The sequence below is a fragment of the Ahaetulla prasina genome, chromosome 7 (genome assembly GCF_028640845.1).
Source record: "Ahaetulla prasina isolate Xishuangbanna chromosome 7, ASM2864084v1, whole genome shotgun sequence".
In the NCBI taxonomy this organism is placed as follows: domain Eukaryota; kingdom Metazoa; phylum Chordata; class Lepidosauria; order Squamata; family Colubridae; genus Ahaetulla; species Ahaetulla prasina.
The window spans coordinates 100537072-100554848 of NC_080545.1; the positions used below are offsets into that span (position 1 = coordinate 100537072).

General features: G+C 45.2%; 1 protein-coding gene across 2 annotated transcripts in view; it reads right to left on the minus strand.

Moving 5' to 3' along the window:
- Positions 1-17777, minus strand: part of NRF1 (nuclear respiratory factor 1) — a 57352-nt gene that overhangs the window by 23954 nt on the left and 15621 nt on the right. For both annotated transcript variants that reach the window (XM_058190638.1, XM_058190637.1), the window contains 2 exons: positions 11531-11657; positions 7041-7181 (listed from right to left, as the gene is read on the minus strand). In XM_058190638.1, the coding sequence (XP_058046621.1) occupies positions 7041-7181; positions 11531-11657 (268 nt within the window). The remainder of the gene's footprint in view (positions 1-7040; positions 7182-11530; positions 11658-17777) is intronic.

Sequence of the window (17777 nt, forward strand, 5' to 3'; positions counted from 1 at the left end):
AAATTGACCTCAGGAATTGACCAAAGAAAAATTCTCATTTGTCTAGGTCAGGTCTTCCAACCGTGCGCCCATCATTGCTTCAAAACTCATTGAATTCAGTTTTCGGCTGAATTCAGTTTTGAAGCTGAAATCTTGTCCCGGCACTCGCCTTCCTCCCTGTATTCGACGTGCAAGGAAGAACTTGCTCACGTTGGCTGTCTCGTGACTATTTCTTGTGGCTGAAATAGCAAGTCACGTGATAAATCACGTTGTTTTCTCAGTACTCAAGTTTTAGTATTCTTTGTGTCTTCTGGAATGGATTTCCAACGAATATCAAGGTACCACCATATCTCAGTCCTTCCACCGGGTCACTGAGTGTCCCTTCTACCTTTCCTTGCATCAATGTCTTCTCTTCACATCACATGTCCAAAGTAGAATCATTTGAACCTTCAGTCAGAACTCTGGGTTGATTGTCTTAATGGTCCATCTGTTTGTCTACGGAGGTTTTCATTTGTCCAGATCATAGTTTCCCACCAGTTAGTCAGAACTGAGGAAACTTCTTGGATGAGAAAGTGAAATGTCTTAAAGAAAAATCAAAAAGTCCTTCACACAAAATTGGAAAAGTAAAGAGAGCCCCCCTGAAGAAGAGATATTAAACAAGATACTGACTTGTGCAGAAATGGACGGGCCGACTCTAAAACTCAAAGACAAGGGTGAAACGGAATATCATGAAATCTGGAATAAAATGTATCAATGGTTTTGAGAGGAGGAGGAATGTCGGGATAAAGAAATATTGATAAGTCGAGAGTTGGAAAATTATTATGTTAGTATTATGGGATAGGTAGGAATTGTATTGGTACTGAAAGTAATTGTCACAGACGAAGAGATTTATGTGTCTGAATTTTGATAGACCGTACATATTTATATATCGAATATGAATTGTATTTGTTGCAAGGTAAAACTTGATGGAAATGTCTGAACCAGAAAAGTCGCACTATGTAAAATGTTTTTAACTGTATATTTGATAAAACACTTTTTAATTTAAAAAAATTAAAAAAAATCAAAAAGTCCAGATGCCTTTAAAATAAAAGCACCTTTGGCAGGGGTGAAATGCTCCCGGTTTGGACCGATCCGGTAGCGATGGCGGCAGGTGGTTTGGAGAACCAGTAGCAAAAATCCCTGCCCCCCCCCACCCCAGCTGAGCCGTGCGATCATCAGAGGTTTTTTAAAAAAAACTTTTAAAAGCATTTTTTCTTCTGCCAAAAAGATGCTTTTAAAAGTAAAAAAAAAAAAATGATGACGGCGCTGGGATTGTCAGAATCCTTTAAAAGCTTTTTTTTCCTCTGGCGATCCCAGCTGAGTAGCCTGATCATCAGAACCCTTTAAAAGAATGTTTTCTACAAGCTCTTCGGCCGAAGAGGCTGTAGAAAAAATGCTTTTAAAGGGTTCTGGCGATCAGGCAGCTCAGCTGGGATCGCCAGAACCCTTTAAAAGCTTTTTTTCCCCCTCTGGCGATCCCAGATGAGTTGCCTGATCATCACAGGCTTTGAAAAGCCTTTTTAACAACCTCTTTGGCTGAAGAGGTTGTAGAAAAAATGCTTTTAAAAGTAAAAAAAAAAAAAGTTGGCCACGCCCAGCTAGTCACACTACCCCACCACCACCAAGCCACGCCCACAGAACCTGTAGCAAATTTTACATTTCACCCCTGACTTTTGGGGTTTTCTTGGCTGTCCGTGGTCTTCTCAAGAAGAGACGATTCCAAGTTCAAAACCCTCAATAGAGGTAGCATAACATAACATAACAACAGAGTTGGAAGGGACCTTGGAGGCCTTCTAGTCCAACCCCCTGCCCAGGCAGGAAACCCTACACCATCTCAGTCAGATGGTTATCCAACATTTTCTTAAAAATTTCCAGTATTGGAGCATTCACAACTTCTGCAGGCAAGTCGTTCCACTTATTAATTGTTCTAACTGTCAGGAAATTTCTCCTTAGTTCTAAGTTGCTTCTTTCCTTGATGAGTTTCCACCCATTGCTTCTTGTTCTACCCTCAGGTGCTTTGGAGAAGAGCCCGACTCCCTCTTCTTTGTGGCAACCCCTGAGATATTGGAACACTGCTATCATGTCTCCCCTAGTCCTTCTTTTTATTAAACTAGACATACCCAGTTCCTGCAACCGTTCTTCATAGGTTTTAGCCTCCAGTCCCCTAATCATCTTTGTGGCTCTTCTCTGCACTCTTTCTAGAGTCTCAGCATCTTTTTTACATCGTGGCGATGTAAAAGCAGTTTTAACTGTAAGCAGTTTTAACAGGGTCAGTCTCTTGCCCCCAACCATTTACCCACAGGCTGAGTCAACCTCAGGTAGTTCTTGACTTACAACCATTCGTTTAGTGACGGAATTACAACGGCACTGAAAAAGGCGACTTATGACACACTTACGACCTCTGCAGCAATCCCTACGCTCATGGGATCAAAATTCGGACACCGGGCAACTAGTTTGTATTTATGACGGTTGCCATATCCCCGGGGTCACATGACGTGACCCCCCCCTCCCTTTGGCGACCTTTTGACAAGCAGAATCGACGGGGAAGTCGGATTCACTCAACAACCGCGCGACTCATTTAACAAAGGCAGGGGTTCGCTTAACAACGGTGGCAAGGAAGGTCGTAAAATGGGGAAAAGCCCCAGCACCTGGAAATTTTTTGCCTCCATTACGGTCAATCTGTATTTCTTCCAATCCTGCTTGTTCGAAATTTAACTGCTGGTTCCATAGAGGGCAACAGGCGATATTCTGATTTTTTTTTGCCCTGAGAATATGTGGCTGGAAAAACGATGGGATTTGATAGCGTGGTTTTGGATCCTCCTCCTCCTCCTCTTTTTCTCGGTAGGGAGGAAAGGGAGTGACTTACCTTCCCCTCTAAGGCTTTCTGAAAACCCTTTTAAAGAAGCCGAACGACAGGAATGGAAAATTTTATTCCTCCGACTCCCGACGGAGGTCTGGAGAATGAAGGGTAGGGCACAACTGCTCAAAGGCTGCCTGTCTCCGATTTAAAGACTGCAATGGCAACCTTCCCTTAACTCAAAGAACATTTTTTCCCTCCCTCTCTCTCTCTCTCTCTCTCCCACACATATGAAATCATAAGATTTTCAGCTTTTCCTAATCATTCCATAAAGAGGTATAATAGCTGTGAAAATAATCACACGACAGCGCCCCCTAGTGTCTCCTAAATAATATCGCAGCGTTTACATTGCAGTAGATCGTGTTCGGAAAGCATCTTATGCAAGCTTTTTTTTTTTTTTAAATGTTAATCCACAAAAGATGCAGCACAACTCTTTTGTGAGTTTTGGTAGATTGTAGAGTGGTGTTTCTCAGCCTTTGGAACTCGAAGAGGGGGGGAGTTCAATTCCCAGAGTTCCCCAGCCAGCAGGCCGAGTCCACACGTATCTTAAAAAGTACCGATTAGAATAGAAGGGACAACAAAGAATGTTCTTTCTGCGCCAACTCAGGAAGCTCAAACTGCCCAAGGAGCTGCTGATTCAGTTCTACAGAGGAATTATTGAGTCTGTCATTTGCACCTCTATAACTGTCTGGTTCGGTTCTGCAACCCAACAAGAAAAACACAGACTTCAGAGGATCATTAGAACTGCAGAAAAAATAATTGCTACCAACCTGCCTTCCATTGAGGACCTGTATACTGCACGAATCAAGAAGAGGGCCGTGAAAAGATTTACAGACTCCTCGCATCCAGGACATAAACTGTTTCAACTCCTACTCTCAAAACGACGCTATAGAGCACTGCACACCAGAACAACTAGACACAAGAACAGTTTTTTCCTGAAGGCCATCACTCTGCTAAACAAATAATTCCCTCAACACTGTCAAACTATTTACTAAATCTGACTACTATTAATCTTCTCATCGTTCCCATCACCAGTCTCTTTCCACTTATGACTGTATGACTATAACTTGTTGCTGGCAATCCTTATGATTTATATTGATATATTGATCATCAATTGTGTTGTAAATGTTGTACCTTGATGAACGTATCTTTTCTTTTATGTACACTGAGAGCATATACACCAAGACAAATTCCTTGTGTGTCCAATCACACTTGGCCAATAAAAATTCTATTCTATTCTATTCTATTCTATTCTATTCTATTCTATTCTATTCTATTCTATTCTATTCTATTCTATTCTAATTCTATTCTATTCTATTCTATATTTGTAGCTCAGGGTTGAGCTGTGTGGGTCCTTGGTGGCTTTTTTTGAAGACGTTTCATAACCCAGCTAGGTAACATCATCAGTACTGGCAGGGAAATGGATTTGCAAAAGAGAAGGGGAGGAGGAGGAGGAGGAGGAGTGTGGAGGTCCTTGGTGGTCTCTGAGCTTGGTGGCTTTCTTGCAGATGTTTCATGACCCAGCTAGGTAACATCATCAGTGCTAGGAGGAGTGGGGTTATAGACACAGGAAGCAAATCCCTCTTCCTTCTAGCACTGATGATGTTCCCTAGTTGGGTTAGGAAACGTCTGCAAGAAAACCACCAAACTCAGAGAGCACCAAAGGACCCCACAGTCCTCCTCCTCTCCACAAACCCCACTCCCTTCTAGCACTGATGATGTTCCCTAGCTGGGTCCTGAAATGTCTGCAAGAAAACCACCAAGCTCAGAGAGCACTAAGGACCCCGCATCTTCAAGTTCCCAAGATTGAGAAATGATGCCCTAGACCAGGGGTCTGCAACCTTAAACACTCAAAGACCCATTTGGACCCGTTTCTCACAGAAAAGAAAAGACCGGGAGCCACAAAACCCTTCCTGTGCCTATTTCTTGAGAGGCCACAAAACTAGCACAGGTAGTTGCATTAAATGTTCTGTTTCCTTCTGAAACTTTTCTTTTCTTGGATTTATTCATGGTTGGTCTACCGGGGGTTGAAATGCTCAATAAATCGTGTGTCGGCGGGTGTCGCACATTGGCAGTTGTGACGCCTATTTTGAATTACGGGGAGCCGCAGCAGAGGGGTGAAAGAGCCACATGCGGCTCCAGAGCTGCAGGTTGCTGACCCCTGCCCTAGACCAGTGACGACAAATGTTTTTTGGCACCGAATGCCGAAACTGGAGTGTGCACGAGCAGCAGAACCCGGAACAGAGCAGCTGGCCAGTGTGCATGCACGCCATCACAGCCCTAGACTGACATGGTTGCCCAGAGCAGGGGTCTGCAAACTTGGCTCTTTTAAGTCTTGTGGACTTCAACTCCCAGAGTTCCTCAGCCAGCAAATTCCTCAGAATTCCCAGAATTCCTCAGCCAGCAAAGCAAAGCTGGCTGAGGAACTCTGGGAGTTGAAGTCCACAAGTCTTAAAAGAGCCAAGTTTGCAGACCCCTGGCCCAGAGAAAGTCTTCAGCATGGGGCCCTTTGCCCCAAAGAAGACCTTCTCCCTCTACGCAATGGGCCCTCTTCAACTCAGCCCAAAGGCCTGTGGGGTGTGATTTCTTTCTTTTTTTTCTTTTTTAACCCGCTTCTTACGAACGCCCCTCCTTCAAGGGAGAAGCAGGCCAAGACGGAGTGGAGATGCTCCTGTTCAGGTGAGGTTCTGGAGTCCGTAAGCTCCATCTGGCTGCTTTGAAAAGGGCTATTTTGGGCTCCCCCCAGGTGGATTAATTAGAAACGGAGAGTTTTGTGCCACGCCGAGCACTTGTCAGGTGGCCCTGGGGGCGCAATCAAGGAGAGCCACGCACAGCAAGCCCGCTCAGGCACGAGAGCTTTAATGATGAGCAGAACGTGACCGGCCGTGAACGCCATCTCTCTGCTTCCCAAGGACCCGTCAGGGTTCTGGAGACAGCCCGACGTTGCCAAGCCGGAGTTCAAGTTTCACAGCTCGTGAGGCCTCCTTGACATACAGGTGGTCCTGGACTTACGGCCAACTACTGAGCCCAAAATTTCTGCTTTTGCTAAGGGGGACGGCCGTTGAAGTGAGGTTTGCCCCCTTTTGCGACCTCTCTTGCCGGAGTTGTTAAGGGAACTGCCACCGTTGTTAAATGAGCCATGGGGCTGTTAAGGGCATCTGGCTTTGGACGTTTGGCAATGGACACGTGTTTATTTATTTAGGGCGACCCAAGGTGGCGTACAAGGACATAAAAACACAATATGAAAGAAAGAAAGAAAGAAAGAAAGAAAGAAGGAAGGAAGGAAGGAAAGAAAAAGAAGGAAGGAAGGAAGGAACAAAGGAAGGAAGGAAGGAGAAAGAAGGAAGGAAGAAAGAAAGAAAGAAGGAAGGAAAGAAGAAAAAGAAGGAAGAAAGGAAGAAAAAAGGAAGGAAGAAAGGAAGGAAGGAAGGAAGAAAGGAAGAAGGAAGGAAGGAAAGAAGGAAGGAAGGAACAAAGGAAGGAGGGAAGGAGAAAGAAGGAAGGAAGGAAGGAAGGAAGGAAGAGAAAGAAAGAAGGAAGAAAGAAAGGAAGGAAGGAAGAAAGGAAGGAAGAAAAAGAAAGAAAAGAAAGAAGGAAGGAAATAAATAAATAAAGAAGGAAGGAAGGAAGAAAGAAAGAAGGAAGGAAGGAAAGAAGAAAAAGAAGGAAGAAAGGAAGAAAAAAGGAAGGAAGAAAGGAAGGAAGAAAGATAATAAAAAATCTGTGATGACTGCAGTGTCCTGGGATCACATGATCCCGTTTTTCGACCGTCCGATGCACAGAATCCAGGGGGAAGCCAGGCTTACTTAACAACCTTGTTACTAACATTAACACTGGCAGTGACTCACTTAAGGACCATGGCGAGGAAGGCGGTAAGGTGGGGCAAAACTCACTTTAAGAAGTGTTCCGCTCAGCAAGTGGAAATTTGGGGCTGAAATTGGCGTCGTAAGTCGAGGACTGCTTGCATTTTAGAAGATCGATCGCTGCGGTTCTCTCCCAGGAGGGAGGGGCAGAATTAAGTGCGCCTCCAAGGAGTTATGAGAAGAGGCAGAGAGATGCTTGACTGGGGGGGGGGAGGGAACCCAATCGGCCAGAGACGTTTCGCGCTCCCTCCCTCCCTCTCTTAGCAACCTGCTCCATGTTTCCACCTCTCTCGGTTGGTTACCTGGGTCATTTTATCCACCGAGACCGGAATCCCGTCGATGGTGAGAGGGGGCAGCTCCGAGTTCACCTCTTGCGGTGCAGGTGCGTGCTCCAACAGCGCTGACTCCAAATCTTCCAGGATCATGCTCTTGTACTTGCGCACCTGTGGGGAATCGCAGAGGTAAACAAGAGCCGAGAGCGACAGGAGGGAAGAAACCGCTAAGTAACGGAAACAGGGGTGGGGTGGGAGGAGGGACGCGTTCGCGTTGCTCGTGGTGCCGCACAGCAGAGCGAGCGAACGAGCGAGCAAACAACGCCGCAGCTGCCCGGGAAAAACAGCCCTCGGCCCCCAAAGGATGGGAGGCGCGGGGCCAGCGAGATGATGAAACGGCGAGCAACGTTACGCCGCGGCAGGGGTGGTGGTGGTTGTCGGGGAGGTTTTATAAGGGAGGGCAGGGACTTCAGCGAAAGTGGGGAGATGGTGGCGCTTGGTGAGGTCGTCAGCCAGGCTCTTGAGGCTTTCAAGTCCCCACGTGTGAGGTTGGGTTGAGGGGTGGCCCTTTGGGGGAATCGGGTACTGGCCGAAGAGAAGGTTCGTAGCTCAGCGTTCTGGGCGCTCTGTGAGATTGGAGGTTTGCTTGCAGACGTTTCGTGACCCAGCTAGGGAACATCATCCGTGCTGGAAGGGAGGGAGTGGGGTCTGTGTAGGGCCGTGATGGCGAACCTATGGCACGTGTGCCGGAAGCGGCACGCAGAGCCATCTCTCTGGGCACACCAGCTGTCACCTGTTGCTTTTCCAGGTTCTTTGGTGCGCACATGTGCACCGCCAGCTGGTCTTGTGCATGCAGGAGCGCCAGAAACCAGAACAGCCGCTCCCTGGCGTGCATGTGCGCTGGGGAACTGTTCTTCCATTTTCTGATGCTCCTGAGCATGTGTGCCAGGGAGTTGCTATTTTGGTTTCCAGCATGTGCACGCTCCCATTTCGGCACTCGGTTCTGAAAAGGTTCGCCAATACTGGTGTAGGGGAAGAGGAAGAGGAGGAGGAGGAGGAGGGGCGGGGTGCTTGGTGATCTGAGCTTGGAGGTTTTCTTGCAGACATGTCATGACCCAGCTAAGGACCATAATCAATGTCACAAGGGAGGGGAAGTTGCACGGAGGAGAAGGAGGAGGAGGACTGTGGGGTCCTTGGTGCTCTCTGGACCTGGTGATTTCCTTGCAGACGTCTCATGGCCCAACGAGGTAACTTCATCAGTGCTAGGAAGGAGGGGGGGAGGCTGTGGAATGGAGGAGGAAGATGAATGTAGGGTCCTTGGTGCTCTCTGAGCTTGGTGGTTTTCTTGCAGACGTCTCACGACTCCACTAGGTAACATCATCAGTGCTGAAGGGAGTAAGGTGTAGGGAGAGGAGTTTGTGGAGTGGAGAAGGAGAAGGAGGAGGAGGAGGAGTGTTGGGGTCCTTGGTGCTCTCTGGACTTGGTGATTTTTTTGCAGACGTTTCATGACTCAACTAGGTTACATCATCAGCGATAGAAGGGAAGGAGGGTTGCGGAGTGAAGGAGGACAACTGTGGGTTTCTTGGTGCTCCCTGAGCTTTGGTTGTCTTCTTGCAAATGTTTCCTTACCCAACTAGACAACAGGATATATTCCACTAATATAGCAGAACCCCTAAGCATAATCTTTGACAAAGCTTTCACTACCAGTTCCCTTCCCAAACTTTGGTCACTGGCTACCGTCATCCCAATCTTCAAAAAAGGAGACCCCAGCTTAGTTGAAAATTACAGACCGATCTCTCTGTGCTGCGTCACCTGCAAAGTCATGGAATCAATCATCAACCAATCCATTACCTCACACTTAGAAACTAACAACCTACTCTCCAATAAACAATTTGGTTTCAGGAAAAAATTATCATGCAACTTACAACTTCTTCACTGTAAAAACATATGGACTACAAATCTTGATCAAGGCAAAACAATAGATGCAATCTACATAGACTTCTGCAAAGCTTTTGACTCAGTAGTACACGATAAACTTCTCCTAAAACTAACATCCTATGGCATCTCAGGACCCCTCCACAAATGGATATCTGCTTTTCTGTCTAACAGACAACAAGTGGTCAAAATTGGCAATGCTTTATCGAATCCTGTTCCTGTCAAGAGTGGCGTTCCTCAAGGCAGCGTCCTTGGACCAACACTCTTCATACTATACATTAATGATCTTTGTGACCATATCTCAAGTAATTTTGTTCTCTTTGCTGACGATGTCAAACTATTTAACACCACAGACAATGCATCTATCATCCAAAAAGACCTTGATCATCTAACCACTTGGTCTAAAACCTGGTAACTCCAGATCTCAACCAGCAAATGCTCAGTCTTACATATTGGAAAAAAGAACCCAAACACTAAGTACATACTTGATGGACATTACCTTACAGATGACCCCCATCCCGTTAAAGACCTTGGAGTTTTCATGTCGAATGATCTAAGTGCCAAAGCCCACTGTAACTACATAGCAAAAAAAGCTCTAAGAGTTGTAAACCTAATCCTGCGTAGCTTCTTTTCCAAAAACACCACACTACTAACCAGAGCATATAAAACATTTGCTAGACCAATTCTAGAATACAGCTCACCTGTTTGGAACCCTCACCACATCTATGACATCAATACAATTGAACGAGTCCAGAAATATTTTACAAGAAGAGTTCTTCATTCCTTTGAAAACAACAAAATACCTTATCCCACCAGACTTGAAATCCTAGGCTTAGAAAACTTGGAACTCCGTCGCCTTCAACAAGACCTAAGTTTAACTCATAGAATCATCTATTGTAATGTCCTTCCTGTCAAAGACTACTTCAGCTTTAATTGCAACAATACAAGAGTAACCAATAGATTTAAACTTAATGTCAACCACTTTAATCTAGATTGCAGAAAATATGACTTCTGTAACAGAATCATCAGTGCTTGGAATACTTTACCTGACTCTGTGGTCTCTTCCCATAATCCTAAAAGCTTTAACCAAAAACTTTCTACTATTGGCCTCACCCCATTCCTAAGAGGACCATAAGGGGCGTGCATAAGCGCACAAACGTGCCTACCGTTCCTGTCCTATTGTTTTTCTTTTCTTCTTCCTATATATATATTGATGCTTATACCTCCTAATATTTACTCATATATATGTTTATATACTATATAATCCTTTTTATATGATGTTGTGACAAAATAAATAAATAAAATAAATAAATAAAGGATCAGTGCTAGGTTTGCTCTCATTAATTTATAGACAAGTTGTTTGCCCTATCAGTGGGGGTGGGAGTGTTCTTGGGTGTTTCTTAATTAGGCTGCTGCTTACTGTTTGAATTGTCTGAGTTCCTTAACAGGAGTAGATTCACTTCTCTTTTCTGAATGGTGTGTAGATGTTGTTTATATCTGTGTGCCTGTTGATGGCCGATTTGTTTGAATGCCAGGCTTCCAGGTATTCTCTAGTGTTTTGGGGCTTGGTGTGATCAAGGAACCATCAAGAAGGAAACAACACTCCCATCAACACTGACAAGCAAATCGCTTGTATGTAAACAAGAGAGCAAACCCTACTCCCTTCTAGCTCTGATGGTGTTACCTATTTGGGTAGTAAAATCTCTGCAAAAGAACCAAACTCAGAGAGCACCAAGGACCTCACAGTCCTCCTCCTTCTTGCAAACTCCACTCCCTTCTAGCACTGATGATGTTACCCAGATAGGTCATGAAACATCTGCAAGAAAATTGCAGAAAATATGACTTCTGTAACAGAGTTGTTAATGCTTGGAACTCATTACCAGACTCTATAGTCTCTACTCAAAATCCCAAAATCTTCAACCAAAAACTGTATACTGTTGACCTCACCCCATTCCTAAGACGACAATAAGGGGCGTGCATAAGAGCACAAAAGTGCCTACCGGTCCTGTCCTATTGTTCCCTTTCGTTATAACAAATTAACATGGTTGTTGCATGCTTTTGCTTATATATATATTTTTCTTTTATAATGTGTTGATTTTCTTATGTTGATGTTTGTGTATACTGTTGTGACAAAATGAAATAAAAAAAACAAAAACAAAAAAACCACCAAACTCAGAGAGCACCAAGGACCTCACAGTCCTCCTCCTCCTTGCAAATCCCATTCCCTTCTAACACTGATGATGTTACCTAGATGGGTCATGAAACATCTGCAAGAAAACCACCAAACTCAGAGAGCGGAGTTGGGTCCCACAGTTGTAGATTATGTAGAGTGGAAAAATGGGGAGCCTTCTGGTATCTCACCTTTTACCCTTTGAGTAAAAATAAAATAACTGCCTGGTTTTCTGAGGTTAGTATTTGGGGAGGCAAAGAGGGGAGGCTTTGCATCCCCTCACTCCCATTCACCATCTTCTTCTGGCAATTCCCAAACTTCTCCATTCCCTCCCCTCCCCCCCACCCCCGCCAACTCAATTCCGCTTCCAGGTTCCCAACTAGGGAGGGGCGAGGAAGGCGCAGAGGAGTCTTACCACGTTCTCCAGCGGTGCCGCCCCAAAGACTTTGAAAACCGGGTTGGGCTTCGAGGGAGAGATGCACAGGACGATGGCTTGCTGCCCGACCCGCGTGGTATATTCATCCAGGGTGGCCCTCAGCTTCCTGGCTCAGAAGGATAAGAAAAAGAAGGACTGGTTTAAAAAGATATTCCCCAGATCCATCCTTTCCTCCCACCCCACCCCACCCAGGCCTCTGGTTTTAAATTTTTCCACCACGTCAAGTTTGCAAATGGGATGAAGGCCTTGTTCTGTCCCCCTCCGCAGTCCGGGAGACACGAGCGATGACTTAATTAGCCGGCAACTATCAGCTCTGGCAGCAGAGCGTCTGCTAAGTGTCTCTGTTATCTATCTTGATGCTGATGAGTCAGCCAGGAACAAACAGGACTTCAGGTCTAATTCTCCCTCTAAGCAGTTGATTTGCTTGCCACGAAGTAGTATAGCAGCCCTTGCTGCTTTTATATCCTGTAAGGTGTGGCTCCATGACTCAGCACTTCCAAGGCCTGCCCCACCCCTGCTTCTGTTGTTCCCGCCTCTCCTGCCTACGAAACCTAGGGTCCAGCCAGGCCTGATTGCCATCAGCCAGGTCTGGAGGCGTGGCCTGGGGAGGGAAAGAGTCAGGGGACGGAGGCCTCGTTATCTCCTCCACCTGGCCTGCCTCTGGCTCCTGGAGCTGAGCCAGGGAAGCCGGTGCTCCAGAGGTAAGTCCTGATGGCCCTTCCCCCTCACTTTCCAAGTCACTTTCTGGCAGGGGGCCCGGCTCAGGGGGCGCAGACACAACAGGCCTCCCGTTCCCAGCAAATGGTAAAATGGGATAGGGAAATTGTTACCTATTTATTTATTAAATTCATAAGCCACCCATTCTGACTGTCAGGTGACTCTCGGGGGCTTACGATAGGATTAAAAAAAATAATACTACACAAGACAATTAAAATGAGAAGAATTAAACAGAAAAGCTAAAAAAGCAAGACGAGGTAAAAGAATGTACATAATGTTAACGCATTGAATGTGAAAATAAGTTAAATTAAAAAGCAAAATACAGTGGGGTGCAGGGGGCATCTTCCAGTTAAGGTGATGGCCTAGAAACCAGGAGACAGAGAGTTCTAGTGCCACCTTAGGCACGAAAGCCAGCTGCGTAACTTTGGGCCAATAACCAGGAGATGGTGAGTTCTAGTCCTGTCTCATGCATGAAAGCCGACTAGGTGACTTTGGGCCAAGGTTGACTCAGCCTTCCATCCTTTATAAGGTAGGTAAAATGAGGACCCAGATTGTTGGGGGCAATAAGTTGACTTTGTATATAGTATACAAATGGATGAAGACTATTCCTTGACATAGTGTAAGCCGCCCTGAGTCTTCGGAGAAGGACGGGATATAAATGCAAAAAAAAAAAAAAATCACCAGGAGACAGTAAGTTCTAGTCCCGCTTTAGGCATGAAAGCTGATTCAGTGACTCTGGGCCAATCACCAGGAGACAGTGAGTTCTAGTCCCGCTTTAGGCATGAAAGCCGACTGGGTGACTCTGGGCCAATCACTAGGAGACGGTGAATTCTAGTCCCGCTTTAGGCATGAAAGCCGACTGGGTGACTTTGGGCCAATCACCAGGAGACAGTGAGTTCTAGTCCCGCTTTAGGCATGAAAGCTGATTGGGTGACTCTGGGCCAATCACTAGGAGACAGTGAGTTCTAGTCCCGCTTTAGGCATGAAAGCTGATTGGGTGACTTTGGGCCAATCACCAGGAGACGGTGAGTTCTAGTCCCACTTTAGGCACGAAAGCCGACTGGGTGACTTTGGGCCAATCACCAGGAGACAGTGAGTTCTAGTTCCGCCTTAGGCACGAAAGCCGACTGGGTGACTTTGGGCCAATCACCAGGTGACAGTGAGTTCTAGTTCCGCCTTAGGCATGAAAGCCGACTGGGTGTCTTTGGGCCAATCACTAGGTGACAGTGAGTTCTAGTCCCGCTTTAGGCACGAAAGCCGACTGGGTGACTTTGGGCCAATCACCAGGAGACGGTGAATTCTAGTCCCGCCTTAGGCATGAAAGCTGACTGGGTGACTTACGGCCAATCACCCTCTTTCAGCCTAACCCACACCTCACAAGGTTGTTGTGGTGGGGAAGATAAGGGAAGGAAGGAATATTGGTATGCAGGTAGTCCTTGACTTACAACAGTTCATTTAGTGACCTGTCAAAGCTACAACATCGCTGGAAAAAGTGACTTATGACCGTTTTTCACACTTACAACTGTTGTGGCATCGCCATGGTAATTCGGATGCTTGACAACTGACTGACACGTATGACGGCTGCAGTGTCCAGGAGTCATGTAATTGCCTTGCGCGACCTTCTGGCGAGCAACGCCATTGGGGAGACCAGATTCACTTAACAACCGCGTTACTCACTTTTAACAGCTGCAGTGATTCACTTAACAACCGTGGCAAGAAAGGTCGTAAAACGGGGCAAAACTCACTTAACCCATGTCCCACTTAGCCACACTAATTTGGGGCTGAATTCTGCAAAGGAACTGCGGCAGGTTGGTAGGAGACAGGTAGACACATTCTGAATTGTGGCACTAAAGCTTGTTGATTGTTATCAGGACAAAAAGCACTTCTGCCTACACAAACAAGGAAACCTCAGCTGCCAGCCGTGCCTCCGAGGAGCACCTGGGTAGAGAGATGGTGAGAAGCAAACGGGGGAACGGTGCCAGCTGCTAAGTGCCCAAAATGTAATCACGTGACCGCGGCGGAGGGGAGAATAAGAACTTCAAAATTGGGTTTGTAAGCAGCTCTGGGGAGACCCGTCGTAACTTTGAACAATCGCTAAGCAGCCAGTCGTACGTAGGGAACTACTTGTGCTGTTCTGCAAGGATGTTCCGAAAACATCGCTGGAAATTTTGAAGAAGGGATTGGTGTCCAACCGTGGCGACTTTAAGACCTGTGGGCTTCAACTCCCAGAATCCCCCAGCCAGCTTGCTTTAAGATAGATGGATTCTGGGAATTGAAGTCTCGATATCTTAAAGGTTGAGAAACAGTGGTCTAGACCGGAGATATAAGGGGCGTGCATAAGAGCACAAACGTGCCTACCGTTCCTGTCCTATTGTTCTTTTCCTATATATAGATATATGCTTATACTTCCTTGTTTCTCCCCATATATATGTTTATATATTATATAATCTTTTTGTGTGATGCTTGTGTATATTGTTATGACAAAATTAAATAAATAAATAAAAATAAAAATAAATATCCAATCTTGGCCACTTAAGACTTACGGACTTCAACTCCCAGAATTCCCCAGCCAGCCTGCTTTAAGATGGGTGGGCGAGGTTGGACAAACCTGATTATAGGGTCTCCTGCTCAAGCAGGGGGTTGGACTAGAAGACCTCCAAGGTCCCTTCCAACATTCTTATTCTATATTCTATTCTGTAATATCACCAAACCTTGGTTAAATTCAGTTTTCAAGGGTGGCTATTTTTAAAAGGATCTAACTTAAAGAAATGGACTCCAGAGGATGGTAGAGGACAGGAAGGCCTGGATGAATGCTGTCCTTGGGGTTGCGATGGGTCGGATACAACTTCGCAACTAACAACAACAACAGCAACTTAAAGAAGCCGGCAGTGCAATTTGCTGACAGGTCTCAGTGGGATCTGCAGACCCCAAAATGGGGTGACCTTTTACGAAGGTTACACTGGGACCAGCAACTTGATTGTTAAGACAAGCGGTTGCTAAGTGAACCCACAACTGTGCCGATAATCTGAGTTGAGTTTTCACTTGCTTTACAGAGCTACGGAGGTTCGTAAATGTGCAGACTGCTTGCAAAGTTCCTTTTTCATCACTGCTGTAACTATGGTCGCTAAACGAGGCAGTCATTAAACAAGGACTACCTGCAGAAGTATGAATTCAAGCAAAACATTGTGCCTTACTCTCTCCGACATGCACATTTAAGGAAGCTAGGATGGAGAAACGAAGAACAAATGGACAAGAAACTTTTTTTTTTAAGACGGGCTTCCAAATTTTGGCAAATCTGATAGCACATGAAGATAGATAGATAGATAGATAGATAGATAGATAGATAGATAGATAGACAGACAGACAGACAGATAGAATATAAATAGAGATAAATAATAGATAATAAATATAGATAAATAATAGATAGATGATAGACAGATAGATAAATGATAGATAATTGATAGATGATAGATATAGATAAATAAATAATATAGATAAATAATATAGATAGATAGATATAGATATAGATAGATGATACACAGATAAAGTATCGATAGATGATAGATACCCTGTTTCCCCGAAAATAAGGCCCAACCAGAAAATAAGTCCTAGCATGATTTTTCAGGATGCTTGTAATATAAGCCCTACCCTCCAAAATAAGACCAAACTGACAAATAAGATTGTCAGCCAGATGGATGCATTTAGTACTGCATTTCCCCAAAAATAAGACTTAACCAGAAAATAAGCCCTAATGCGTCTTTTGGAGCAAAAAATAATATAAGACCCGGTCTTATTTTCGGAGAAGCCCGGTAAATAGATATAAATAGATAGATGAGAGATAGGTAGGTAGATAGGTAGGTAGGTAGGTAGATATGTAGGTAGGTAGATATAGATAGATGATAAATAGACAGACAGATAGACAAATAAGATAGATATATAAACAGATATATATAGAGATAGATAGATAAACAGATGTACAGATATAGAAAGACAGAGGGGGGGTGAACTTAATTTTCAAAGTTAAAAGATAAACCAACAAGATTTGAGAAAGGAAAAAGTATAAGAAAGAAGGAAGGGGGGAAAAGAAAGAAAAACATAAGCAGAAGCAACTTCCTTTGGTAAAGATACCACCAACAAATGCATCAGTCCCTTAACTCTAAACATTTGTCTACATTATTTCCATAGTCCAGCACACCGAAGGCATCTTAGCCCACCAAAGGACTTGCAAGTGCCAACCTCCCGAGCCCACCTCGGGACCCGTCACTAAGGCGACCAACTCTGCCAAAGCACCAACGGGGCTACCCCGTCGAGACCGAGCAAGACTGGGCCACGGGTTGCAACAGCAGGGCGGGAGAAAACGAAGCGGAACGTTGCATCAGAGAAGCCCTTGAGAAAAGAGGAGCCGAAAAGTGCTCCGCAAATAGCGTTTAAATTGGTCCTTCATGGGAAGGGCCCAAAGCGCGTGCCAAGAAATGCGCGTCCTCTCTCCTAGACCTGCGCGTTGGCTCAGGCCTTGCCATGCCCAATGGGAAGAAAGCTTGTGTTGGTGAGCAGCCAGGAGGTAACGCTACCCTCAGGGCACGCAAGGGATAAAAAATGCGTGTAGGTGCCCCAAACACTCATTCCCGCTTTGGCCAGCTCTCGTTTGGACTGCTGCAATGTGCCTTACATGGGGCCACCCTAGAAGACTACCTGGAAGCTTCACAGGGTTCCAGAATGAAGTTGGGAGGAGGGGGGGGGCGTTGATAGGACATCCAGGGTCTCTCACGTCACACCTTATTGCCAAACTGGGCATGGGTATCAGTTTCCTTCTGCAAGTCACTGGAGGGCTGCCATCTCCTATGTGGCTTAGTATCCGGATAACAACAGAGATAGAAAGATAGACAGATGGATGGATGGAAGGAAGGAAGGAAGGAAGGAAGGAAGGAAGGAAGGAAGGAAGGAAGGAAGGAAGGAAGGAAGGATGGATGGATGGAAGGAAGGAAGGAAGATCATAGATAGACAAATATAGACACACAGTGAGATAGAATCATACCGTGTTTCCCAGAAAATAAGATGCTATCTTATATTTTTTTTAACCCTGAAATAAGCGCTTGGCCTTATTGCCATGCGCTCAAAAGCCCGATTGGGTTTATTATCAGGGGGTGTCTTATTTGGGGGTAGATAGCGATGGATGGATGGATAGATACAGACAGTCAAGTAGATATACTGAGAGGATGGGTGGAGGGGAGGCAGGCAGACAGACAGCTATTGGTCAAATAGTTAGATTGGGTGGATAGATGATAGATAGATAGATAGATAGATAGATAGATAGATAGATAGATAGATAGATAGATAGATAGATAGATAGATAGATAGATAGATAGATATACTGGAAGGATGGGTGGAGAGAGAGAGAGAGACAGATAGTCAGTTAGCCAGTCAAATAGTTAGATGATTGATGCCAGATAGATAAATAGATGATAGACAGATAGATGATAGACAGACAGACAGACAGATAGATATACTG